The sequence below is a fragment of the Xenopus laevis genome, chromosome 5L, assembly GCF_017654675.1.
Source record: "Xenopus laevis strain J_2021 chromosome 5L, Xenopus_laevis_v10.1, whole genome shotgun sequence".
In the NCBI taxonomy this organism is placed as follows: domain Eukaryota; kingdom Metazoa; phylum Chordata; class Amphibia; order Anura; family Pipidae; genus Xenopus; species Xenopus laevis.
In genome coordinates this window covers 95034224-95062102 of record NC_054379.1, presented here as the reverse complement: position 1 = coordinate 95062102, position 27879 = coordinate 95034224, and the positions used below count along the sequence as shown (strand labels likewise).

General features: G+C 38.5%; 1 protein-coding gene across 4 annotated transcripts in view; it reads right to left on the bottom strand.

The window, feature by feature from the left end:
* LOC108704147 (interphotoreceptor matrix proteoglycan 1) overlaps window positions 1–27879 on the bottom strand; it is a 110125-nt gene that overhangs the window by 10237 nt on the left and 72009 nt on the right. For all 4 annotated transcript variants that reach the window (XR_005961310.1, XM_041563105.1, XM_041563106.1 and 1 more), the window contains exons 13-15: window positions 16507–17327; window positions 15062–15281; window positions 1922–2132 (exon numbers count right to left, since the gene is read on the bottom strand). Coding sequence is in view for 3 of the 4 variants with exons in the window: in XM_041563105.1 (XP_041419039.1) it covers window positions 1922–2132; window positions 15062–15281; window positions 16507–17327 (1252 nt within the window). In the remaining variant the exon portion in view is untranslated. The remainder of the gene's footprint in view (window positions 1–1921; window positions 2133–15061; window positions 15282–16506; window positions 17328–27879) is intronic.

Sequence of the window (27879 nt, the reverse complement as noted above, 5' to 3'; positions counted from 1 at the left end):
TTGGTACCCCTTTTGTATTGTAGCTTGCCTTCTCCTTTAAGCAAATAATTCACATTTTTTCAATGATTTCTTTTTTCTCTGTAATAATAAAACAGTACCTTGTACTTGATCTGACTAAGCTGCTTGAATCCATATTGGTGGGAAAAAAATCCTACATCCCAATTTCATTATAATTTTTGGTTTATGTGTTTATAAAATATCTTATTTAATCCCGGTTTACAGGGGAAAATCAGAGATACTGTATGTGATAGCCCACAGCAAACATGACTCGCATTCATCTCTCTGGATAGGGAATTGAGGGATAATTTTATAAATCATTGATGGAGACAGCCACTTTTTTTTTATCACTGACTATCATTTCAGTTATTTCTTAAAAGATATATGCTGTGTGTTGTATTTTTTATTAGGAAGATTAGTGAGTGTTTGAAAATGACAAACTAGCAGTAGAGAAAGGTCAGAGGAGATTCAGCAGTGCAAATAAATAATAGAAATTCAGACAGTTATGATGACTTAGTTGCTCTTTGCTTTCCTGCAAAATATTTCAGTGTTGTCTGGTTTAATGTCAGCACATAATATTCTGCATTTGTAACCAATCTCTTTAATCCTTCCTTTGGTGTCAGTATGTTAAAACAGGCTATTTAATATTTGTTGTCATTCTTTATGCTAGGATATCTTTTCAGCATATATATTGCACATTCTTTCAGAGCGACCAAAAAGCTTGTACAATTAAGCTCAATTGGCTAAACGTCTTATAAGGTGGGGGAAAAAAAGACTAAATGCCAGATGTATAACTATCACTACTGGACCAGATTTATTAGAGATTGGAATGGCAATGCTTCAGGTTTTCTGCTGCATTCTGAGTAATCCAATGAAAAATAGATTTGAAGCTAATTTGATTAATTTCAACCAAACCGATAGTAATAGTATCTCTGACCCCCAAACTGGTCAAAGATGTCAAATCCTATGCAAAGCTAATGGCAATGTTTTTTACTGTGCAATTAATGCTGAATTAAAGCTTTTCTAGACGATTGTTCAAAATAACGTTCATTCTGAGCAATTTATTCGGATGCAATATAATATGGTCAGATTTGCTACTTGGAAAGAGTAATCCCAAATCAATCAACATCACTCAGTCTATAACAATTATTGATATATGTGCACTATAAATTTGTAAATTTTTTTTTTTAAAAAAAACACAATGTTACAAGTACTCACCTAGTACACCATGTGATTTTCTAAGGATATAAAGGGTCAAAGCAAACCCTGGCAATGTAAGAGCACCAAGGGGCATAGTGCAAAAGTGTGCTTCTTAGTGCTAATTTAGTGCTTGGGGACAGGGTCTGACTGCTCTTTGAATTTAGCATTGAAGTGGAAAACCACTGCTGGGTGCAAAGTGCAGCACCAATGGGTGCAATGAAGTCCTGTTCTTATCACCCGCCATAGGGCAGGTTGTAAGCACGGCACTGCTCCTGAATTATGCACACTTTAGGAGATGCAAAATGTCTGGTTAGAGAATGAGCTTTGAGTGTGCTGTGTGCAAGAATCCTTCAGTCTCTCTATGTAAAGGTAAGATTTCTGACATTCATTTACAAGACATCAAAAGACCACATGTACTACTTACTTACTTACTTACTTACTATAAGACCAGCTTCATCTATATACCATTTAATTCAGCTGTTTCCTGTTCTATTCATAAACTTTAATTCCATTTCATTTACTCGTCACCAAAAATGAGTAAATGAGTTAATTAAAGCAAAAAATAATGAACCCAGGGACAGATAATTCTTTGTCTTCAAAGTTGGAAATATTGACGCTATATTGAAGAGGAATGTAACAGACAATCCATATCTACATAACAAACAATAATTAAAAATGCAATTATACAGACTATTTTATATACATAAGGGTAACAGTATATTACCTGCAAACTGCACCTTGCCCCTTTACAATTTCACAAGTTTGTCCATCAGCACAATAGTTTGGTTCCAGTTCACAGACACTTTGGCATGGTAGCCCATCGAGGCTTTTGTAACCAGCTTTACACAGGCAGGCTGCCTCTTTTGTTCTGGGGTTTATTGAACATTCTGAAAATTCATCACATGCCATAAATTTGCATGGATCTGCATGGTCAGCTGGAATCAAAACAGGAACAAGGTCATTCAAGTTTACAGTGTTCAGGACAATGAAGTTAATGTTGTTGCTTTTATTTATTATGATTTCATATCTATTTAAAGTCTTTTAATTTGTTCTTTAATCCTTCATATGTTTAAGGCACTATATGGCTAAAAGTATCCAGGCACAACTTTTAATTATTAGAATTGGCTGTTTAAGCCATTGTCATTCTTGACCATCCAATCCCTCCAACTTTCCATCAGTTTGGGGATATCTATCATAACTCCTGCACAAATTATAGTTAAACATTCACTTTATTAAAAATCCATTAAAAGCTGTATTGACCCCAAGCAATAAGCCTACAATTAGCATTCAGTTAGGGGGTCAATATAGCTTTTAATGTAATAAAGTGAATTTTTATCTTATAATTTATACATATGTCGTTTACCAGTTTCGGTCACGACAGGTCTCTATTCACTATTTTATTTAATTCAGCAATTTAAATATCCTATGTTTGGTCCTTAAACAATGTATCAGTTTGGTGATGTCTCTTTCCAGTTTCAGCATGATAATTACCCCATGCACAAAGTAAGGGTCAAACAGAATTGGATTGATGAGATGGACAGAGTCTGATCACCCATCATCAGTGCCCAACCTCTTACATATTAATAGATAGAACATCTAGTGGAGAGCCTTTCCAGAAGAGTAGAGATTAAAGGTTATTTTAGTAGCAAAAATAGAGGGCAACTCAATATCAATACCCTTGGTTGTGGAATGAAATGTTATCAGTGTCCTCATAAGTTTGGCTATTTATAGTGTAGTGCACTTTTATTTAAATCATATGCTTTCATATTGTGGAGCTTTTGAGGTCATGAATATATAATATGTAAAGCTCAAATGAAAATGATTGGATCTGCAGCGGATTTGTTTATTTCACAAATGAAAGACACACACACACTATATATATATATATATATATATATATATATATATATATATATATATATATATATATATATATATATATATATATATATATATATATATATATTTAATTTAGTATACGAAGGTAATTTAAAAACAATTTCTTGTTATACTGTTCCCTTGAAAAAAAGTTAAAATATGAAAAAAGACACCTTGAACATGAATATAAAAACTGTACTTAAAATCAATAGAGGACCTTGCTGTAGAGTGAATGGGCAACCCCCACTGCTTAGTTCTCCATTGTACCCACATCAATATTTGCAGAGATGATTTCCTGACACAGTATATTTATTCATGTTACATTAATAAATGATATACTGTGCATCATTTCAGCATTTGAGCTACTTCAGCCTTTTAATTAAACCGTTATTGTTTTTTCGCTGAACTTGTGCAAATGGCTCACTTATTCATTTCTATTGCTCTCTAGAATGATCGAGCAGCAACACAGCACACAGAGCGCCGAACAACTAATTTATGGGTGATTATTGAATACAATTGAAATTGAATATGTAAAACGATAATACTGGTGTGAGTGAGTGCAATAAAGGAAAGCTATTAAGCTCCAATTTGCCTGGAGAAACAAGGTACAGAGACACTAACCATTCCAATGATCTATTTTTTGTTATGATGCTCAAAGTTGTTTTCAAAAAACATGATTAGCCAGCAAATATTATATACTGAACCAACATTTTTTTTTTTCAACACTCAGTAAACGATTCCATTTAATCTCTAGTCGTTATTTATACAGATATATGCCAAGTCTCTTTTTATGAGGTACATCAATGGGAAAAAAAGGAGCCACGTATGATGCTCATGTTGTGCAACAACTACAGCAACAAATTGCTTTATTCTCTTTTCCCATTGATGCATCTCTGTAAGTTTCTCCAGGAGCAACACTAGTATTGCTACTACACTGGTAGCGTTTCAGTATCAAAGTATTTTAGGGCTGTATGCAACTGTCCGAGTTGGTTTTTTACATGTGGATAATTTTCTTGTGCTACATGTTTGTGGCCAAATTACCTTCTTTTTCACAGGAGCAGGGGTTATTATTCATTTTAGAGTGTGTGCTCTTGTACTGCCTGCCCCTTACAATACATTAATTAATAATTAATAATTTTATGTAGCACATTTGTGTCTCCAAAATTTATACAGACACGGCTACAACTGGGAGCAGTTACTAGTAACTTAAATTATGTCCTAGAGCCTAGACGATGGTTACTAATTCTCATTCATGATTTAAATTTGCCTAAAAACTAAGAATTGTTCTTGTATTATTTAATCAGATTGTATAGAGGTATAATTACTAATCTAGACTTTCAAAGCACTTCATAACTCTGCCCCACCCTACATCTCTGAACTCATCTCTCTATACTCACCCAACCGCTTACTACGCTCCTCTACTGACCTGCTACTCAACTCTTCTCTCATTGCCTCCTCACATTCTTGCATTCAAGACTTTGCAAGGGCTGCACCCCTCCTCTGGAACGCTCTCCCACGGTCTGTCCGACTTTCTCCCACCCTTTCTGCTTTCAAGAAATCTCTTAAAACGCACTTCTTTCGAGAAGCCTACCCTCACGCTGCTTAACTACCAAACACAACACCACATACAGTACCACATTTCTCACCCACTTAATTCGATCTTGCCCACTCCCACACCTTGTGTATTACTCCCTTCCCTTTAGAGTGTAAGCCCTTTTGCATAGGGCCTTCCTCACCTTTTTGTACCTGTATTGATTGTGATGTATGTAACTTCATATGTTCTATGTATAGAATTCATGTGATTTAGTTGTATAATCACATTTACTTTACAGTGCTACGCAATATGTTGGCGCTATATAAATACATGTTAATAATAATAAAATAATAATAACCAACAATTCGTCCAACGAAAGTAGTAACCCCACACTATCTGAGTATTTTATTATACCAATGTAATACATTAAATTATCATTAAAGTGCATGGATGAGTGAAAGTGCTCATTGCTCCATATACCGTGCAATGATAAGTGATCAATTAATGCTAGCACATGAACCAATTAATCATTCAATATCAATTAATTTATGAATTCATTTAAACCATATATGAACTTATTTCAACCATCAACTCTAGTTATTAATTCATTAATTCATGTGCCAGTGCTTACATACAATACCAATTAATTCATGAATTCATTTTTAACTATCAATTAATTTAAATTTTAATTACATTTTAATTAAAGTGCCAGTATCAATCAGTATCAAATGGATTTAAAAAGGTTTCAAAGTTTTGTTTTTTAAAAAAGAAATGATCAAATGGCTAGCAATTCATGAAAAGAAAGATTGAAAATAGAATAGAGGTGGAGTTGTCCCAAAATCTACTTTTCTAGGCCCTGGGACACCACACAGGGAGAAAGACAGGACGCTGGGGACTGCGGTCTCAATTTTTAACTAATCTTGTTGAAGAGATGTCTAAAGAACCACAAACCTCTAGTGCCTTAGAGTAAAAGAGATCCGGAGAATGAAGTGCTGTTTAGAAGTATTAACCCAAATCTTAGTGCAGCTATCAGGCGCCGCAATAATTACTGAATGCTTTTATAATTATTTCTAAAACCAAAAGAGCGGAGGCTTGGCATTGAATTAACCTCATCATGAGATGAGAGATTTTTAGCTTCTATCCCCTTCTTTTTCCCATCAACCCGCAATTCTCTTTTTCTCTCCTTACAGATGTTTCCTTTTATATTTTCTTTGTTTTTGCATCACCTATTGCCATTCCATCACTGCACTCTGTCTTCATTTGCTTGCTTCTTTTCTCTTTCCATACTTCATTCTTTTATTATCCCTTTTCATTTTGACCCTGCTACATCTTTGCCTTTTGACCCCATTATACTTTCCCATTTGTACAACATATTACACTGCACTTATTCCCTTTGTCTTCTACTTGTTTGCTTCCCCTCCTCTGCAATCCTCTCACCAGACCATTAGCTTACCTTTTCTGCTGTTTGCTATAGCCATGTACCATTGCCTCTAGGGCATATGGCTAAATCTATTATTTGTGCTGGGAAACTGTAACATTGCCCATACCTTTGCTTATCGCATGTCCTAATAGGCACTTAGCAATAGGGATGTAGCGAACGTCGGAAAAAAAGTTCGCGAACATATTCGCGAACTTGCGCAAAAACGCGAGCGGTTCGCGAACGGTTCGCGAACCCCATAGACTTCAATGGGAAGGCGAACTTTAACATCTAGAAAAGACATTTCTGGCCAGAAAAATGATTTTAAAGTTGTTTAAAGGGTGCAACGACCTGGACAGTGGCATGCCAGAGGGGGATCAAGGGCAAAAATGTATCTGAAAAATCTGCCTGTGTGTGCTTGGAAGAGATAGTGTAGGGGGAGAGCTGTTAGTGATTTCAGGGACAGATGATAGTAAGTTTGCTGGCTAGTAATCTGCTTGATACTGCTCTGTATTGGAGGGACAGAAGTCTGCAGGGATTTGAGGGACATTTTAGCTTAGGTAGCTTTGCTGGCTAGTAATCTACTGTTCTCTTTAAACAACTGCCATACGTTGACCTTGTAGGCATTGTTTGCCCAGTTTTTTTGGACGCAGCCACTGAAGCACAGTTGCCAGAAAAAATATGCCATATAAATGCTGAAAATAGTCATTTTTCGCCATACGTTGACCTTGTAGACATTGTTTGCCCAGTTTTTTTGGACGCAGCCACTGAAGCACAGTTGCCAGAAAAATTATGCCATATAAATGCTGAAAATATAAATTTTTTTGGTTGCAGCCACTGAAGCACAGAGGCCAGAAAAATTATGCCATATAAATGCAGAAAATATGCATTTTTTTGGTCGCAGCCACTGAAGCACAGTTGACAGAAAAATTATGCCATATAAATGCTGAAAATATAAACTTTTTTGGTTGCAGCCACTGAAGCACAGAGGCCAGAAAAATTATGCCATATAAATGCAGAAAACATGCATTTTTTTGGTCGCAGCCACTGAAGCACAGTTGACAGAAAAATTATGCCATATAAATGCTGAAAATATAAATTTTTTTGGTTGCAGCCACTGAAGCACAGAGGCCAGAAAAATTATGCCATATAAATGCAGAAAATATGCATTTTTTTGGTCGCAGCCACTGAAGCACAGTTGCCAGAAAAAATATGCCATATAAATGCTGAAAATAGTCATTTTTTGCCATATACGTTGAGTCAACGTATGGCAAAAAATGACTATTTTCAGCATTTATATGGCATATTTTTTCTGGCCTCTGTGCTTCAGTGGCTGCGGCCAAAAAAACTGGGCAAACAATGCCTACAAGGTCAACGTCGTTGACCTTGTAGGCATTGTTTGCCCAGTTTTTTTGGCCGCAGCCACTGAAGCACAGAGGCCAGAAAAAATATGCCATATAAATGCTGAAAATAGTCATTTTTTTGGTCGCAGCCACTGAAGCACAGTTGCCAGAAAAATTATGCCATATAAATGCTGAAAATATAAATTTTTTTGGTTGCAGCCACTGAAGCACAGAGGCCAGAAAAATTATGCCATATAAATGCAGAAAATATGCATTTTTTTGGTTGCAGCCACTGAAGCACAGAGGCCAGAAAAATTATGCCATATAAATGCAGAAAATATGCATTTTTTTGGATGCAGCCACTGAAGCACAGTTGCCAGAAAAAATATGCCATATAAATGCTGAAAATAGTCATTTTTTGCCATACGTTGACCTTGTAGACATTGTTTGCCCAGTTTTTTTGGTTGCAGCCACTGAAGCACAGAGGCCAGAAAAAATTAAACCAGTAGGGTTTGCACCCTAGTTTGTAACGGTGGCGGAGGGAGGAGGAGGACGCTAAAGGACAGCTGTGTGTGGAGTCATGAGGCTTGAAGAGAAGGACAGCTGCATAGAAGTCAGAACAAGTCTTCCGGCGTGCAGTAACCCTCCGAGATCCACCCCTCATTCATTTTAATAAAGGTCAGGTAATCGACACTTTTGTGACCTAGGCGAGTTCTCTTCTCAGTTACAATCCCTCCTGCTGCACTGAAGGTCCTTTCTGAGAGCACACTTGAGGCTGGGCAAGACAAGAGGTTCATGGCAAATTGTGACAGCTCTGGCCACAGATCAAGCCTGCGCACCCAGTAGTCCAGGGGTTCATCGCTCCTCAGAGTGTCGATATCTGCAGTTAATGCCAGGTAGTCCGCTACCTGCCGGTCGAGGCGTTCTTTGAGGGTGGATCCAGAAGGGTTGTGGCGCTGCCTTGGACAGAAAAACATTTGCATGTCTGACGTTACAGACTGGCCAAAGGGCTTTGTCCTTGCAGGTGTGCTCGTGGCAGGATTACTGGCACCTCTGCCCCTGGAATGTTGATGAGTTCCTGAAGTGACATCACCCTTAAAAGCATTGTACAACATGTTTTGCAGGCTGGTTGTAAATGCCGCATCTTTTCGGACTTGTGGTATGTTGGTAACATTTCTGACACTTTATGCTTGTACCGAGGGTCTAGTAGCGTTGCGACCCAGTACAGGTCCTTCTCCTTAAGCCTCTTGATACGGGGGTCCTTCAACAGGCATGACAGCATGAAAGACCCCATTCTCACAAGGTTGGATGCAGAGCTATCCATCTCCGCTTCCTCATTATCAAGGACTGCATCATCCACGGTCTCCTCCCCCCAGCCACGTACAAGACCAGGGGTCCCCAAAAGGTCACCACTAGCCCCCTGGGAAGCCTGCTCCTGTTGGTCCTCCTCCTCCTCCTCCACAAAGCCACCTTCCTCCTCTGACTCCACTTCTGGCACCTCTCCCTGCGTTGCAGCAGGTGCCTGGGTTCGTTCTGGTGATTCCGACCAGAAATCGTGCGCTTCCAGCTCCTCGTCACGCTGGTCTACAGCCTCATCTGTCACTCGTCGCACGGCACGCTCCAGGAAGAAAGCGAAGGGTATTAGGTCGCTGATGGTGCCTTCGGTGCGACTGACCATATTTGTCACCTCTTCAAAAGGTCGCATGAGCCTGCAGGCATCGCGCATAAGCACCCAGTAACGGGGGAAAAAAATCCCCAGCTGTGCAGATCCAGTCCTACCACCCAGTTCAAAAAGGTACTCGTTGACGGCCCTTTGTTGTTGCAGCAGACGTTCCAACATAAGGAGCGTTGAATTCCAGCGAGTCTGGCTGTCAGAAATCAAACGCCTGACTGGCATGTTGTAGCGCTGCTGAATGTCAGCAAGGCGTGCCATGGCTGTGTAGGAACGTCTGAAATGGGCCGACACCTTTCTGGACTGGGTGAGAACGTCCTGGAATCCTGGGTACTTGGAGACAAAACGTTGGACTATTAAATTTAACACATGTGCCATGCAGGGCACATGTGTTAAATTGCCTAGTCTCAACGCTGCCAACAGATTGCTTCCATTGTCACACACCACTTTTCCGATCTGCAGTTGGTGTGGGGTCAGCCACCGATCGGCCTGTGACTGCAGAGATGACAGGAGTACAGATCCGGTATGGTTTTTGCTTTCCAGGCACGTCATCCCCAAGACAGCGTGACAACGGCGTACCTGGCACGTCGAATAGCCTAGGGGGAGCTGGGGGTGCACAGGTGTGGAGGAGGAGAAGGAGGACCCAGCAGCAGAGTAAGAAGAAGAAGAAGACGAGGTAGAGAGCGATGGAGGAGTAGAGGTGGTGGCAGAACCGCGTGCAATCCGTGGTGGTGACACCAACTCCACTGTTGTTGTTGAGCTACCCATTCCCTGCTTCCCAGCCATTACCAAGTTCACCCAGTGGGCAGTGTAGGTGACATACCTGCCCTGACCATGCTTGGAGGACCATGCGTCAGTAGTCATATGGACCTTTGGCCCAACACTAAGTGACAGAGATGCGGTAACTTGGCTCTGCACATGTTGGTACAGGTGTGGTATTCCCTTTTTAGAAAAAAAATTGCGGCTGGGTACCTTCCACTGCGGTGTCCCAATTGCTACAAATTTGCGGAAGGCCTCAGAGTCCCACCAGCTGGTATGGTAAAAGCTGGCGGGCTAAGAGTGCAGACAAGCCAGCTGTCAGACGCCGGGCAAGGGGGTGACAGTCAGACATTGGCTTCTTACGCTCAAACATGGCCTTCACAGAAACTTGGCTGGTGGCAGATGACTGGGAATGGGAACAGGTGGTCAAGGTGGAAGGCGGAGTGGAGGGTGGTTCAGACGGGTCAAGGAGAGCAGAGGTAGAGCAGTAAGATGCTGGACCAGAAGGAGTGTGGCTTTTAGTTTGCCTGTTGCCTTTGAGGTGTTGCTCCCAAAGTGCTTTGTGCTTGCCGCTCATGTGCCTTCGCATAGAAGTTGTACCTATGTGGCTGTTGGGCTTACCAAGGCTCAGTTTCTGACTGCACTCATTGCAAATTACAATGCTTTTGTCAGAGGCACACACATTAAAAAAATCCCACACTGCTGACTTTTTGGAAGTGTGCGATCTGGCGGTAACAGTAGAAGTTGGCGGAGTTGGCGGTATTGGCGGCAATGGCGGGTGCGTTGGCCGGCTGAACACAGGTGCCGATACATGTTGTTGCCCTGCTGATCCCTGCGGGCTGTCCTCCCTGCTTCTTCTAAGTCTTATTCTCCTACTGCCTCTCTGACTCTCCGTCTCTCCATCTGAACTACCCTCCTCTTGCTCTCTTCTACTAGGCACCCACAAAACATCAATCTCCTCATCATCATTCTCCTCAGATGCATCAATTTCTTCTGACACATCACAGAAGGAAGCAGCAGCGGGGACCTCCTCCTCATCACTCATTATGTCCATCTCTATCGTGTTCTCTGCCAGAATTAAATCTGGTGTAAGGTCCTCATCTCCTTCATCTTCTTCTGGCAATAATGGTTGCGCATTACTCAGTTCAAGAAACTCATTGGAAAATAACTCCTCTGACCCCAGTGAAGAAGGGGCACCGGTGGTGGAGGAAGTGTTACGTGGGGTGGCCATAGCAGTGGAGGATGAGGAGGATGTTGTGGTAAAGTTAGAAACGGTAGAGGATGGGGTGTGCTGTGTAAGCCAGTCAACTACCTCTTCAGCATTTTGGGAGTTCAGGGTCATTGGCTTTTTAAAACTGGGCAATTTGCTAGGGCCACAGGATTGCATAGCAGCACGGCCCCTAGCACGGCCTCTGCGTGGCGGCCTGCCTTTGCCTGGCATTATTTTTAAAAAAACAACAACAACAACAAAAACTCAGTTGGTTTTTCTGGAAACGATAATACACACAGCTAGATGGCGGGTTGAAGAAAACACTGTGCAAATAATGCCTACAAAGTCAACGTATACACTACTACAGCGGTGGATACGGATTACGTAAAATATATGAATGCTGCTTGAAAAAAAGTAACTCAAGTGGTTTTTCTAGAGACGATAATATTATCAATATTTAGACAAAATGTGAACAAGGTCACACAGCTCGATGGCGGGTTGAAGAAAACAGTGTGCAAATAATGCCTACAAGGTCAACGTATACACTACTACAGCGGTGGATACGGATTACGTAAAATATATGAATGCTGCTTGAAAAAAAGTAACTCAAGTGGTTTTTCTAGAGACGATAATATTATCAATATTTAGACAAAATGTGAACAAGCTCACACAGCTCGATGGCGGGTTGAAGAAAACAGTGTGCAAATAATGCCTACAAGGTCAACGTATACACTACTACAGCGGTGGATACGGATTACGTAAAATATATGAATGCTGCTTGAAAAAAAGTAACTCAAGTGGTTTTTCTAGAGACGATAATATTATCAATATTTAGACAAAATGTGAACAAGCTCACACAGCTCGATGGCGGGTTGAAGAAAACACTGTGCAAATAATGCCTACAAGGCCAACGTATACACTACTACAGCGGTGGATACAGATTACGTAAAATATATGAATGCTGCTTGAAAAAAGTGACTCCGGTGTTTTTTCTGGAGACGGTAATATTATGGATATTTAGACAGAATGGGAACAAGGTCACACAGCTCGATGGCGGGTTGAAGAAAACAGTGTGCAAATAATGCCTACAAGGCCAACGTATACACTACTACAGCGGTGGATACGGATTACGTAAAATATATGAATGCTGCTTGAAAAAAGTGACTCCGGTGTTTTTTCTGGAGACGGTAATATTATGGATATTTAGACAGAATGGGAACAAGGTCACACAGCTCGATGGCGGGTTGAAGAAAACAGTGTGCAAATAATGCCTACAAGGTCAACGTATACACTACTACAGCGGTGGATACGGATTACGTAAAATATATGAATGCTGCTTGAAAAAAAGTAACTCAAGTGGTTTTTCTAGAGACGATAATATTATCAATATTTAGACAAAATGTGAACAAGGTCACACAGCTCGATGGCGGGTTGAAGAAAACAGTGTGCAAATAATGCCTACAAGGTCAACGTATACACTACTACAGCGGTGGATACGGATTACGTAAAATATATGAATGCTGCTTGAAAAAAAGTAACTCAAGTGGTTTTTCTAGAGACGATAATATTATCAATATTTAGACAAAATGTGAACAAGCTCACACAGCTCGATGGCGGGTTGAAGAAAACACTGTGCAAATAATGCCTACAAGGCCAACGTATACACTACTACAGCGGTGGATACGGATTACGTAAAATATATGAATGCTGCTTGAAAAAAGTGACTCCGGTGTTTTTTCTGGAGACGGTAATATTATGGATATTTAGACAGAATGGGAACAAGGTCACACAGCTCGATGGCGGGTTGAAGAAAACAGTGTGCAAATAATGCCTACAAGGCCAACGTATACACTACTACAGCGGTGGATACGGATTACGTAAAATATATGAATGCTGCTTGAAAAAAGTGACTCCGGTGTTTTTTCTGGAGACGGTAATATTATGGATATTTAGACAGAATGGGAACAAGGTCACACAGCTCGATGGCGGGTTGAAGAAAACAGTGTGCAAATAATGCCTACAAGGCCAACGTATACACTACTACAGCGGTGGATACGGATTACGTAAAATATATGAATGCTGCTTGAAAAAAGTGACTCCGGTGTTTTTTCTGGAGACGGTAATATTATGGATATTTAGACAGAATGGGAACAAGGTCACACAGCTCGATGGCGGGTTGAAGAAAACAGTGTGCAAATAATGCCTACAAGGCCAACGTATACACTACTACAGCGGTGGATACGGATTACGTAAAATATATTATGGCTGCTTGAAAAAAGTGACTCCGGTGTTTTTTCTGGAGACGGTAATATTATGGATATTTAGACAGAATGTGAACAAGGTCACACAGCTCGATGGCGGGTTGAAGAAAACAGTGTGCAAATAATGCCTACAGGGCAAATAATGCCTAAAAGGTCAACTTATACACTACTACAGCGGTAGTAAAATAAAAAAAGTAAAATAAAAAAAAATGAATATTAAAAAAAAAAAATTAAAGTTGGTGCTGCTGAACTACTAGGAGCAGCAGATTAACACACCAGTCCCACTCCCCAACACTGCTAGACTAATAGCACTGGGCTCTTATAGTAGTAGTAGTAGTAGTAGTAGTAAAACAACAAAAAAATAAATAAAAGCAGTCCTTACAAGGACTACTGTTATTGCAGCAGTCAGCAGATGAGATCAGAAGCAGGACAGCTGCCCACTGCAGCTACATACAGAGCACTGCAGTAGAAGGTAGATTACTAGCCAGCAAAGCTACCTAAGCTTAAATGTCCTCAAACCCCTGCAGACTTCTGTCCCTCCAATAACAGAGCAGTATCAAAACGATTACTAGCCAGCAAACTTTCAACTGTCCCTGAAATCACTAACAGGCAGCAGCTCTCTCCCTACACTATCTCTTCAGCACACACAGGCAGAGTGAAAAAACGCTGCAGGGCTTCGGTTTTTATAGGGAAGGGGAGTGGTCCAGGGGAGAGCTTCCTGATTGGCTGCCATGTACCTGCTGGTCTGGGGTGAGAGGGCAAAAAAAAGCGCCAACAATGGCGAACCCAAAATGGCGAACGTCGCGCGACGTTCGCGAACTTCCGGCGAGCGCGAACACCCGATGTTCGCGCGAACAAGTTCGCCGGCGAACAGTTCGCGACATCTCTACTTAGCAATTACCAATTGGCTTGCCCATTCATTGCTCTGATTGGCAGTAGATTCTCCTCAGAATACAGCTCAGGGCAAGTGATAGGTAGAAATAGGTAGAAAAAAGTGATTGTTAGAGGAAGCACATAGTAAAGGCAGAGGACGGCTGGTTCACCTTTAAAGGGGTTGTCTACCTTTAAACTAATTTATGATGTAGAAAGTAAAAGTAAAAGACAATTTTCAATTGGTTTTCTTTTTTTATTATTTGTGGTTTTCGAGTTATTTAGCTTTTTATTCAGCAGCTCTCCAGTTTGCAGTTTTAGCAATATGGTTGCCAGGGTGCAAATTACCCTAGCAACCATGCCTTGATTTGAATAAGAGACTGGACTATAAATAGAAAAGGACTTGAATAGAACGATGAGTAAGTAGGAACAACAATACATTTATAGCCTTACCAAGCATTTGTTTTTAGATGGGGTCAGTGACCCCCATTTGAAAGCTGGAAAGAGTGAGGAGAAGAAGAAGCCAAATAATTAAAAAACTATAAAATAGAAAAAAATTAATGCCAATTGAAAAGTTGCTTAGAATAAGCAATTCTATAACTAAAAGTTAACTTAAAGGTGAATCACCCCTTTAAGGATCTAATTTTTTAAGCTAAAAGTCAGTTTCATATACTAGATACTGTACAAATTTCTGTAAATTTTGGGCAGTCTACTGGGATGACAAGTGCTCTTTCTCCATCTTTTTTACGTGTTTCCCTGCTGCTCGATTCTTGGATTCTACACCTTCAGAAATGTGAAAGAAATCTAAAATGCTTTATTTTCAATGTAGAATATGAATATTTAAATCCTGGTCATTATCTTTACCAAACAGATTGGGTTCCCATTATTTCAGTTATTCTTACCATCATTTATATTCTTACCAGGTTCAATATCAAGTGAGTGACTATCAATCTTTAAATTCAGGCGCTGCGCTGCCGCATTGCAAAAATCTTCCAGCACACAGTGAACAGCTTTTGTGACATTGTAGGGCACGGATTTAGCAAACTTCAACTTGCTGTTCACAATCACGCTTCCCTTTCTGAAGTTCAGGATTTCCATTTCCTTAAAGCCTGTTAGATTCGATTGAAGATAAGGGAGCAGCTGCAAGAAAGAAAAGTCATTTGAATTCTGGAAAGCCACTGGTCCCAAGCATTCTGGATTCCAGATCCCATACCTAAATCAAATTTGCTGTACTAGTCTAAAATCTAGAGCAGTGATCCCCAGTAGGCGCAAAATCTGCTGCAAAGGTGCCTTTAATCATTAAAGGCACCTTTGCAGCAGATTTTGCACCTAATTGGTATTCTTTACCCACACTATACTTTGATTGAATCGTGCTTGGGATGGAAGCAAGGGTGTAAGATACCTAAAAATTACTTTCAAGGGTAAATATACCAGTTTATTTTGTTATCCCTAACCAGTAGCTTGTTAGAAAGATGTTGCTCACCAACCCCTTGGATGTTGCTCCCAGTGACCACAAAGCAGGTGCTTATTTTTAAATTCTTGGTTTGGAGACAAGTTTTGGTTGCATAAAATCTGATGTACTTCCAAACAGAGCCTCCTTCAGGGGCTACCAAATCACAGCCTTTATTTGGCATCCCCAAGCTTGTGTTGCTCTCCAACTCAGTTTACAAGTGAACTTGGCTCACGGGTAAAAAAGGTTGGGGCCCTCTGGTCTAGAGCCTCGCCCAGAAAGTTGCAAGGTCTACCCCCATCATTGTTACACTCCTTGACTCAATTTGCTTGCATAACCTGTACACATAAACATAGCAGTCTATAACACTGCTATAATGAGAAATAAGGCTGCATTCATTTATTTGGGCACGGCTGTAGTGGCAGTGTAATTAAGATGTAAAGGGTGCTTCATATTGCCTTGCTCAATCTTTATACTGCTGGAGGTCAATGCTGGTGATGTTCTCCAATTGTATGCAGAGGTCACAGCAACTATTCGGGCAGTATAATTCTCTACACAAATTACTGTTGTGCTGAATGATAAGTCACCAACGCTTCCATTAAATTAAAGAAATACTTTGCCTGTCAAGTATCACTTCTGCACTGTAATTACATATTAACCATTGGGAACACAAGGCATTGTTACAATTCAAGCACGTTGCGATGACTGTATTTTCCTTTGAAAAGAAATTTAACAATTCATTTCATTTGTTCCAAATACTTTGCAAAACCTTTTGTAGTTTATTTTTTAATAACTTCCATTAGATCATCTTTCGACAATGACTGTAAGATTAACTTGCTGGAAATTATAGTCTACAAAAAGCCAAGAGAAAAAAAAAAGAGAAAATTCTACATTTAGCAATTAAAATTTACCCACCAGGTATAAAAATTGTTGTTCTAGTGCCTTATATTCCGGGGAACTTTTATTGAATAAATCATCAGAAAAGGGCATGTTTGTTACACGGAGGCTGAAGAACACCACAAGTTCATTGCCTTTGTTGACTGTAGCATCAGAGCCAATTGTTGAATGCTCCAAGGCAGATGATTGAGAGGTCAAACTGAAGAAGCTGTCGTCACCTGATATTTCTTCAATATTATATTCATTTTCATCTGTACTTTTTATAGTAGCTTTGTCAAGTACGGTTGTAATGTCATATACTAGACTTTTTGATGCGAGGGTCATTTCACTTATGTCATCTGTTGAAACTGGTGTTAGGAAACTCAATTCAGTCACAGCTGGATCATCAATGTTAGAAATGTCTACCGCTGTCACTGGTGGACTTGTCATGGCACCTTGGAGATTTGCAGTGGTAATATTATATTGATTTTCTTCAGGAATATTTGGTAGGATCATTTGAGAAGTTGTCAGTGTGTTTTTCTCACTAACCTCCACATAAATTGGTGTGGTCGGTAGGCTAGTCACTTCATAAACATCGGTCGGCTGAAAGCTTTCATTTGGCTTGTCTAATGTAGATCCATGGAACTGCATTCCAGTGCTTGGTGTGGTAGAGATTATATCACTTGATTCTATGTAAGCAGACAATGTTTTAATTGTACTAGCAGAAAGTGAAACTGTAGGTGAGGTGCTATCTTCGGACACCATGGATGCAGAATGTGTTGAAGTGAGCATGGAAGGAGAATAAGATAGGTCCTCTTCATAATCACCCGATGGGTTCATCTCATATATATGTTTTTTATCTGTATAGAAAGAAAAAATACTGAATTTAGTATTTATCATATCAAATGATATATATAAAATATTTTTTTGTAAAATAGAAAGTGTTTCTAAAGTGAGATCAGCACATACAGTAACACAAAACACTGTGGGCAACACTGGGCAAATTTGCTTTATTTCATTAACCCATGGCAACCTATGCAATATTTGTTTTCATTATTCCTCCTGATTCCTCAGTTATGGGTTAGTAATTAGTACCTAACTGGCTGCAAATGTGCCTATTGTTAGTGATGCTGTAAAGGTCGGTGAAGGTCAGACCCAATATAATTGCTAATTGTTTCTTTATATTTGGACTGGGAGTAGTGCTTTATTTGCAAGTACCACCATCCATACTAATCAACTGTTTTTGGCACCAAAGCTAGTGGTTGGACATGTTTTCAGATATGACACTGAGGTCTTTCTACCCCAGATCCCAGATATAGAGGGAGCTCCTTGCAAAGGAGATATAATTTATTTAAAAAAATAAAAGGGATCTTTGTTTACATTTTGTAATTCATTTCAGGCAAGTCCATTTTATTACCTGCTACTGTTATCTGTGTACCTATTATTATTTGATTATTTGATGTTGTTGATGACAACTGTTTTATAGTGTGGTTGTGCCTGTCAGCTGTGATTTATGTATCCTGTTAACTCAGTTATTGGAACAAGAATCTATCAGCCTGATCACATTATCTCAGAGAACTTAAATAATATGAACCGTGACTTCTACTAAACGGCTTACTCTACGGTGGGGAGATCTGCAGTCGCTTGAGCAATAGCACTTTGACAGGGCCTTGTGCCCCCTGACACTGCACTGTGCATCTGTGCCTGGTTTTTTTTTATCCACTGTGTAGCTGTTCCTCTGGGCTAAAGTCTCACTTGAAGGAGCACTATGGGATGTGGTCCTTAGTGTTCTCATACTTCTGTACAGTGGATGCATAAATTACCCCTCTAACTTTCACATACTTAAGTCATACTGAACAGTCATACAGATGAAGCACTCCAAAGACCATCCCTATATAGGCTCCTTAAAGGCACATTTCAGGGGCTGCTGCTACCTATATATATGTATATATAGTGTTTCTGAAAGTACCCACACTTCTCAATCTACTCATGGGTTCTTGGTCAATTATTGTGTATATTTTTCAAGATGGACCAGCACTCCAAACATTTCCAAACAAATCCAACGTTTCAGCACTCATTGGGGCCTTTATCAAGGAGCCTTGATAAAGGCCCCAATGAGGGCCAAAACGTTGGATACATGAGTGATGTTATAATAAATTATTTGTTTGGAAATGTTTGGAGTGCTGGTCCATCTTGAAAAAAAAAATACCCAAAGTAGGGCTGCTTATACTTTTACTTGTGCTTTACTACTCTGTGCGCACCATATTGTAAGTTACAGTTCAGCAAGAACTCTCCATAATAGCTCTTTTACATGTGCTCTAATACTCTGTGCACACCACGTTGTGAGTTATAGTTCAGCAAGAACCATTGTTGAACACTAAAACACATATGTTATAAACATTGTTGCAAACAGCAAATGTTTTTGAGATTCAATTTTGTTACTTTATTTGCAACTGTTTCTATATATATATATATATATACGCACAAGAGTTCTATGTTACACAGGTGATTTTTCCTACTCTTAACACAGTTCCACTTGCTTGTTTACACAGGTTGCCATGACAACCACTGTTTTTTGGAGCCATTCACAAGTATTCCTGTTGAGTGCGGTATTATATATATATATATATATATATATATATATATATATATATATATATATATATATATATATATATATATATATATATATATATATATATATATATATATATATATATATATATATATATATATATATATATATATATAGCAAGCAGAATGGAACACACTCCTATAATAGTAAGAAAAACCTGGGTGCTAGTCCGTAGGTCAAAAAATACAAAAATGCAATAGTTGACTGCACTCCAAGGAAAATACACGATGCTTGAATAATCAAATAATGGAGGTTTTATTGAAATCCAACGTTTCGGCTCCACACAGGAGCCTTCGTCAGTCAATAAAACCTCCACTATTTGATTATTCAAGCATCGTGTATTTTCCTTGGAGTGCTGTCAACTATTGCATTTTTATATATATATATATATATATATATATATATATATATATATATATATATATATATATATATATATATATATATATATATATATATATAGAAAATTATACAATGGGTGCCCCAGCACTCTTAGAAGTATACTTGCTGTGTTGGTCGGTGCTCGCTCCAATAGGAGACGCCGTCACATCCCCACATCAAATAGAATATGTAAAGAAGAAGCAGCACTCGTCAATTGCAAAAAAGTGTATTAAAAGATCAGAGCATCACTCAAGGCAACGTTTCGGACAACATATGTGCCCTTTGTCAAGCCCAAAAAGAGAACTCTTTTTGGGCTTGACAAAGGGCACATATGTTGTCCGAAACGTTGCCTTGAGTGATGCTCTGATCTTTTAATACACTTTTTTGCAATTGACGAGTGCTGCTTCTTCTTTACATATTCTATATATATATATATATATATATTTTTTTTTTTTAAGCAACCCTTCTTTGTCTATTTCCATCCTACAACTGAAAATTCGGTGTTGTTGATGATGGGTTTATTGGCTGCCACAACCAGATGAATTGTCATTCTTATTTTTAATTGCTTATCTTTCTTTTTAGACCCTCTCCCTCTGATCTCCCATGCTTACTTCCTGGTTGCTATGATAATTAAATATTTTCAACCAGAACAAAAAAATTTAATATTAAGAAAAAACAAAAGTGAAGACTACATTGAAACGGTCTTAAATACTGTTCTCTAAAGGTTCATTTTAAGGTTAACTACTCCTGTGTTAGGACACTTGGATACCAATTCCTCAAAATGAAGAGTCAATTATCTCATAGGCTTATTTATGTAGTTATAATTTACTAAGCACGTTATCTCTGGTTGCTGTTTTTTGGTGTTGTTAGGTTTTGCTTCATTTATAACCTTAATGGTTTGTTGCAAAAGTAATCAGTCTAACAACATGACCTTAAAACTGGTGGTGTGGAAATTCAGTTACCAATTGAGGAAATCGAAAATGTTTATTTGACACAAGCTCAGTGGATTCTGATATCTCTCCACAGCACAGAAAAACAAAGAACTGCTCTTACAGCCAAGCAGGTAGCTCTGCCTTCAAGGCAAGGGTACTAGTGACCAAGACTTACTTATGAACAGAATTCAATCTAGTCAGGGGCGCTCAAGGAGGAATATACATAAACAGAATTTTATTCTCGATTACTGGCATGTGTGAGATTGTATCATTGTGACATACAGGACTAAAGTCTCACATATGCATGGTTTAGAACCAGGAGTAATCAATAATTTGTTGCTACACATATTAGTATTGCCAAAGCATAATTACACTAAGCACTTGGGAACTATAACCTGCAAAGCAATTTCTTCTTCATTTGATACAAACTGCCCATACAGTGTTCTCATCTGAATCAATGCTTGAATCCTTCATTTGATATCAAAGGAGCTAAACTAACACATGGACATTAAATCCTGGCCAATTCACTTGCATGACATGTTCTACTGCAAGGACTTTAAATATAAAAATAATTAAAGGCCCTTGGTCTGTTGCTTTTATGTGTTTCTCCTGTGTCTGTTATATTAACAAGTAAATGCCATAGAATTTTATGCTGCTGCCTGTAGGAAATGGCTCTTATTTATAACAGATATATAAGCTTAATGATGGTTTTAAAATGGGAATTAGAAGAGCAATGTGCATGTCACAGAACAGTTAATAATGACATTTTGTCAGAATGACAAGACCAATATCTGTCTAGTAATCACACATCCTTTACTAAGATTGAAACATTCGATCTCTATTCACACACAATTACACATCTGTTGCCATTCGTGATGGTTTTGTCCTTTTATGTCATTCCTCCTTTTCTTCACTGAAAACAATATAATAAGATATGTGTGGAATAATGTCTTATGCCCTTGAAACTTAAATCCTTCATGCAAAGCACTTTCATTATTTTAGAGCAATACATCAAATCTTGTAATAACTATGTACTGTTAAGGCACAATTCCTAATTGACACCAGCCATATTGCTTATGTTTATATTGGATTGACTGCTCTTCATAATGGTGGTGGTTGAATAAGTGCATGGGTCGGTGGATGGGGTATATCCAGTTACTCCTGATGATCCTTATAACACATTAATACTGGGAGGTTCTTTGAAGAACAGGTGTTGCATATTTGTGGACGCATTTTAATTTTCACTATTTATGCATTAATATTACCTAAAATGTTATGTTTTTCACCTTAAAGGGGACCTGTCGCCCACAAAAATTATTCATAATCCTATTTTATCACATTAGTCATGCAAAATGAACTTTAATTACACTATATAAATTATTTGAATCTTGTTTCCTTCAGTCTGGGAATACATAATTATAGCAAGCAGGCAGGAGTCATTTTGTGGACACTGTTATTAAGACAAGCCTTGCATCAGTGCAGAATCTTATTTGTGCACCAGAATCGGGGACCTGATGTCCATCCCCATGCCCTGGTTACACAATTAACCGGTGAAGAGAACGGGGGAATGTGGGGAGAGCAGCAATTTCTAGGAAGTGCTGAATAGAAAGTGAAAGTAATTGTCTGCCCTGCCTCTACGCCCAGGGCATAGAGGAGGGGCAGACAATATTTGATTGACAGCTGAGATTTTTAAAGGAGCTTACAACAGCTATGAATGCTTTAAAAAAAAATAGAAATTGGATTTCATGTTTAATTTGAAAAGGACTTTTATTATACAGATTTTTGTGTCTGGGTGACAGGTCCACTTTAAGGCCTAAAACCAGATAAGAACCCCGTTAAGCAAATGAGCCAACTCAAAAACCTAATGCTTGTTGATGTATTTATTGCGGAAAATTATCCAACGTTATATACAGTAGTTGTGTGGCAAGAGCATGTGAACCTTTACTTTCAATAACTGGTATGTCCTGCCGGGCAGCAATAACTGCAACTAAATGTTTCCAGTAACTGCTGGTCCTGCACATGGGCTAGGATGAATTTTAGCCCAGTCCTCCTCACAAAACAGCTTCCAGGGCTATTGTTGGGCTTCCTAGCATGGACAGTCCAATTCAGGATAAGATTAGTGCTTCAAGGGCTATTGTTGGGCTTCCTAGCATGGACAGTCCAATTCAGGATAAGATTAGTGCTTTGACTTGGTGTTTCCAAAACATGTCCACAAGCACAGTGGGGAATGTACAGTTTTCCCTGCAGTAAGTTGCACATAAAACCACTTTCCTTAAAGGTACTTGCATCAAATTGCGCTTAGAAACAGTGTAACCTTTTAAAGTCTGTTGGGCATCAATAACTGTTTTTCAGGGACCCTAAAAAATCTCTTTTGTTGGATTCACTATTCCACAAAACTGTGTAGTTAAGATCAGAGTTGGATAGTGAAAACCCATATTTCTGTCTCCTACTCTCACATCTGATTATCATGCCATTGATTGAAACACCTTCCTCCAATTTACCCTTCAAATGCACTAAGAATCCTAGAGGTTCACATCCTTTTTTGCCACACATAAATATGGAACTACAGATCATTTTCTTCAATAAAAAAATGAAGATGCCTTATGTTTTGACTCAATCGAATTTGTTTAGGACATATGGAATACAAAAGGTTCACAAACAAACCACAGTGTAATGCAAATGTTAAGATTTTAACTAAAAAAAAGTATATATAGTAATAAATTAGCAAATGACGTATAAATTATCAGAAACCAGGATAATGCTCGCTCCTTTAAGCTTTTTATTTACAGGTAGGAAGGTTACTGTCCAAAACTGCCCAAGCACAATTCAAGCTCAGAGCACTACATTTATCATTAAGGTTTTCATTTATGTTATTTTTTTCTGTTAACTAAAATAAACTGGTATAGTTTTTGCCATTTTTATTTTACTATTTGTTTGTTCATATGCGTAGGAACTGCCATACTGTTCATTTTGTCATATGTCATTTGTACATATGGAATCTCATCTGTACAGACTAGTGAACTCATGGAAAATCTAATCTCACAGACACACAATTTTTTTCACTTAAAATGCTGGTTTCTGGGATTAAAATATCATATTTTTTTTCACATTAATGATTTGCTTTGATACAGGTCTCTCACTTTCAGATATCAATAAACTTGAACAACTAAAAAGTTCTTTCTGAAGAACAGTCTCCTTCTTTGTAAAGGGAACATTCCTTTATATGGATAGACTAGTTCATAGATCTCAGAACATTTATACCATTTAACTTGTCAAACAGTGCTTCACTTGGTCTCGTGGGACTGTATAATTAGAAACTCTGCCATCTGACAGTGCTCATCATATCACTTAGCTGAGATGGGCCTGAAGTGGAAAATGTTAGAAGTTGTTAATAAAGAAATCTGCAAACCATATTTCTTTGCATAAATAGCTTTTCCTATATGTGCATTTAGTGGACAAGAACAAATAATCACTGGGGGTGAAATTAAGCTTTAACTCAGCCTGTGCTCCTATTGTACACTTGCTGGTACTAGTAATGTGCAGGTCAAGAAAAACTCAAAATTCACCTGACCCTAACCTGGAAATGTTTCCATTGTAGGACCCGTACCTGTACCTACCTGTACCTGCATCTTCTCACTCTGTATGCTACTTCTGTGCACACCTCTGGTTCCAAGACAGGGAATATTGGGAGCAGTGGAGGGATATACTTCCCCAGTCTGACCTGCACCTAGCCCTAACCAGCAATGGATGGCCAAATTTCAACCTGAACCTGCCCAACACAAGGGTCACCACAGATTTCAGGTCAACCTGCACATCAGTAAAAGATACATTGCTATGGAGTATGGTGCATACATTTTTCTTCAGATCCAGGTATTTCTTGAGCTGGGTGCATGAAGCAGATCTATTTAAGATGTCTATAGTAGATGTGTTTTTGCTAGGCCTGTCTAATTACCCATAATTTTGAAAGCAAACGCCTATGAAATCCACCTACTACATATTTGCATAGCCACAGTTCTACAGCAGCCTCACGAGCACTGAGGATTTCAAGTGTTCATTACTAACCTATACATGGAAATCCCTGAAGATAATTGTGTGTGTAATGTAGATTAGAAAAGGTTCAAAGGGCTATCCGACATTCTTGATAATATAAATAACTGAAAGTTAGATTTGACATTAGATACAGTAGTTAAGCTCAGTTTCTGTTCAGCCTGGCAATTTGCACAGCTCCTTAAATCAGGAAGCACATAGGGCAATCCAGAGTCAACAAAAGCTAATTTATATTCTTCCATCCATATCATCTATTTTATCAGATCTGTTTCACTTACTCCTCAGCCTCCCATACCATCATTTCTTTTTCTAGCCTGATGTTAAAAGTTAAATGAAAATACTCCTCCCTGATGTAATAAATATTTGGACTTCGCATTTGATATACATTATGGAAAACATGAATATTTATGATACGTTAAAATATGTCACCATGTAACAAATCAAGCATGCTGTTTGAAGCATTTTGTGTTTGAGCATTTTGTAAGATTCACGTGTTTTGCCATTATTCGGTATGGAAAATACAACTAATAATGCATTATAAAGGAACACAAAGCACATGTAAACAAAGCAAATTTGTGTAAAATAATGACAATGTTTTTGTAATTTAAGACAGTTTAACAAAAACAGTAATTTGTGATTTTAGAAGCAATGCTTCTTTGGCAATATTTTTGAAGTGAATCAATGCAGGGGTGGAATCTTATTGTGTGGTTATTTTAAGGCAGGCTACAGGAAGACAATGAAACTATTTCATATAAATATTACCTACACTCTTTCATATTTATATTTTCCTTTTTATGTTGTGCTATTTAATTCCTGTACTTTTCCCATGTGCCCTACCTTTCAGTTTGGCTTTCTCTAATATCCTTTTATTATAAAATGTGTAATTCTTCCTGTTCTCCTGATTTTAGCTCTTTTGCCTTTTTCATTCTGCTAGCCCCATTTTCAGCTATTATCTTTGAACTCAATGGACTGGTTTTGGAATATTTCCAGTTCCAATACAGAAAAAAAGTATTGCTTCCAATTATTATCATATTGAATAATCTTATGGCTTTCTTTGTGTGTTTCCGTTTATTAGGTTTCTATCTTGGCTCACACTAACTGGAGGTGAAATTGACTCAGATCAGATGGATTAACTCTTTCTATTGTCTTTTGCTCCCACCCATACATTGTCCCTGTGTTTGGATCCCTATAAACCAGTCAGACAACACATACTTATATTACACACTAGACCAGGATTTAATGGAAAGTAGAAGGACTGTTCATTAAATTCTGAGCAGAATGTTTCACCATGTGCTGATTTTTTTAAAGCTTGTTACAAAATGCCATCATTTTTTAAAGATGCATATTTTCATATTGTTTTGAACTCAACTAAATAAATAGGGTTTTTTTTATTTGCCTTATACTTTTGCTCATCCCTTTGACAATTTAGAGTGTACTACAGTCATTCAAACAGAAAAACCTCACTTTGCCGCAAAGCAATTTAAGCTGCAATGTGTAACGTTCTTCAATTTATGCAATTATTTCCAGCCTTTGTGTACAGATTTGCATTATTTACCATTTGTTTTGTTTATATATTCATGAAAGTCAAATCAAAGACAGAGCAAAAATGAATGTAAGAGAAATTATTTAACCCATCATCATCAAAGGGACCCAACCACATCAATAAAGCTCCTGTATAGAAACAAGGATCCAATTTTGAAACCTGTCATGCTGTCAACAAAAGTATATTATTCTTCTCCTGTGGATTAACTATATGAATACTAATGGCTATCAGTAAAGGTCACACTTTTCATGCCACTGCACTAAGACTGGGAGAAACATTAGAAATGTTAACACATGCAAAAGCAAAGTAAAGAGATGGAAATAACTGTATTACATGCACAGGCCTAGTAAACCCTGAAATGCAACCTTAACTCAAGCACATCACACAAACACATCATTTGTTCTTTCCACATTCACATTGAACTCCATTTACCTTGGTCAGAATGGGAATGGCTGCTGCTGCTGTATCTGCCTAAAATTACTTCTAGGAGCTCTCCATGTTAGCATAAAGGGCTATTGGCAACACATTCAGTAGTATAATACAGAATCCTGGGAGTTATAATCTTCCTACAGTAACTAATGCAAAACTAATTGAAAGTGACAATGGGAAGTGAGCGATCAAAAGGAGTTTCTGGGCATAATCATAAGGAAACTGCCATATATTAAATCAAAAAGCATCCCTATGGAACTGAGACTATATTTAAAATATTCATCCCTAAGGAGAACCAATATATTGCGATAAAATGGTGGGTCATTTAAAGAGCCTAACCGAATCTTTACAGCTTGACCAGTCTGAATAATCACAGTTTCTGCATAATGTCAAAAAAGCTAATATTATGTTTAAAAATGTGCAGTATGTGTATTTATACAAGAAAGCACCTTTAATGTTAAGCGCATAGGGGATTATTTACTACATGTAGGGCAAAGTGCAAAAAATGACTTATAATGATAATACTTGATCCAACAACAAATTTGTGCCCTGCACATCAATGAATTGCCACACGTTTCTTTGCTCCAAAATGGTACAATGAATACATTGTTGCCTGTGTTCAGGAGCACTTTTTTGTCAGGGGCTGGGCAGACATGTGTCCTCTTCACCCCTACATCTCCCCTGTTTTGCATTCAGACAAACAAGTTTGTGGGCACAGACTGCAACAGCGTCCTGTAATTAGCACCAGACCTCTGTCAGGCAGTGAGCATTGCTGCCTCAAGCCCACTGGCACTGTGCTTTGTACCTTGAGACAGAGCTGGTATGAAAGGCTTTGTACAAGGTGTAACTTATGATGTTCTTCCCATTCCAGTTTGTCTGTAGAAAATGTAACACCACTCTTTGTAGTCTATCTTTTAGCCAGTTCTCTATCCAGGTACAAATACTATGTTCCAGGCCAGCATTCTGTAATTTAATCAGTAACCTTTTGTGTAGCACTGTATCAAATGCTTTAGCAAAGTCTAAGTAAATCAGATCCACTGCCATCCCAGAATCGAGGTCCCTGCTTACCTTGTCATAAAAAGAAATTAAGTTAGTCTGGCAAAATCTATTACGCATAAAACCATGCTGGCACACATAGTATTATGATTTGCTATAAAGTCCAGTATCTTATCCTTTATTAACCCTTCAAAAAGCTTTCCTACCACTGACGTCAGACTAACTGGCCTGGCCTGGAGAATGGGATCCTTTTTTGAATAGAGGCACCACATTAGCAATTCGCCAATCCCTTGGCACTATGCCAGACGTCAGTGAATCCTGAAAAATTAGGTTAAGAGGTTTGGCAATAACAGAGCTAAGCTCGCTAAGTATCCTGGGATGAATAACATCTGGCCCCGGACCTTTGTTTATCTTAACATGTTCTAGTCTCTTTTGAATTTCCTCATGTG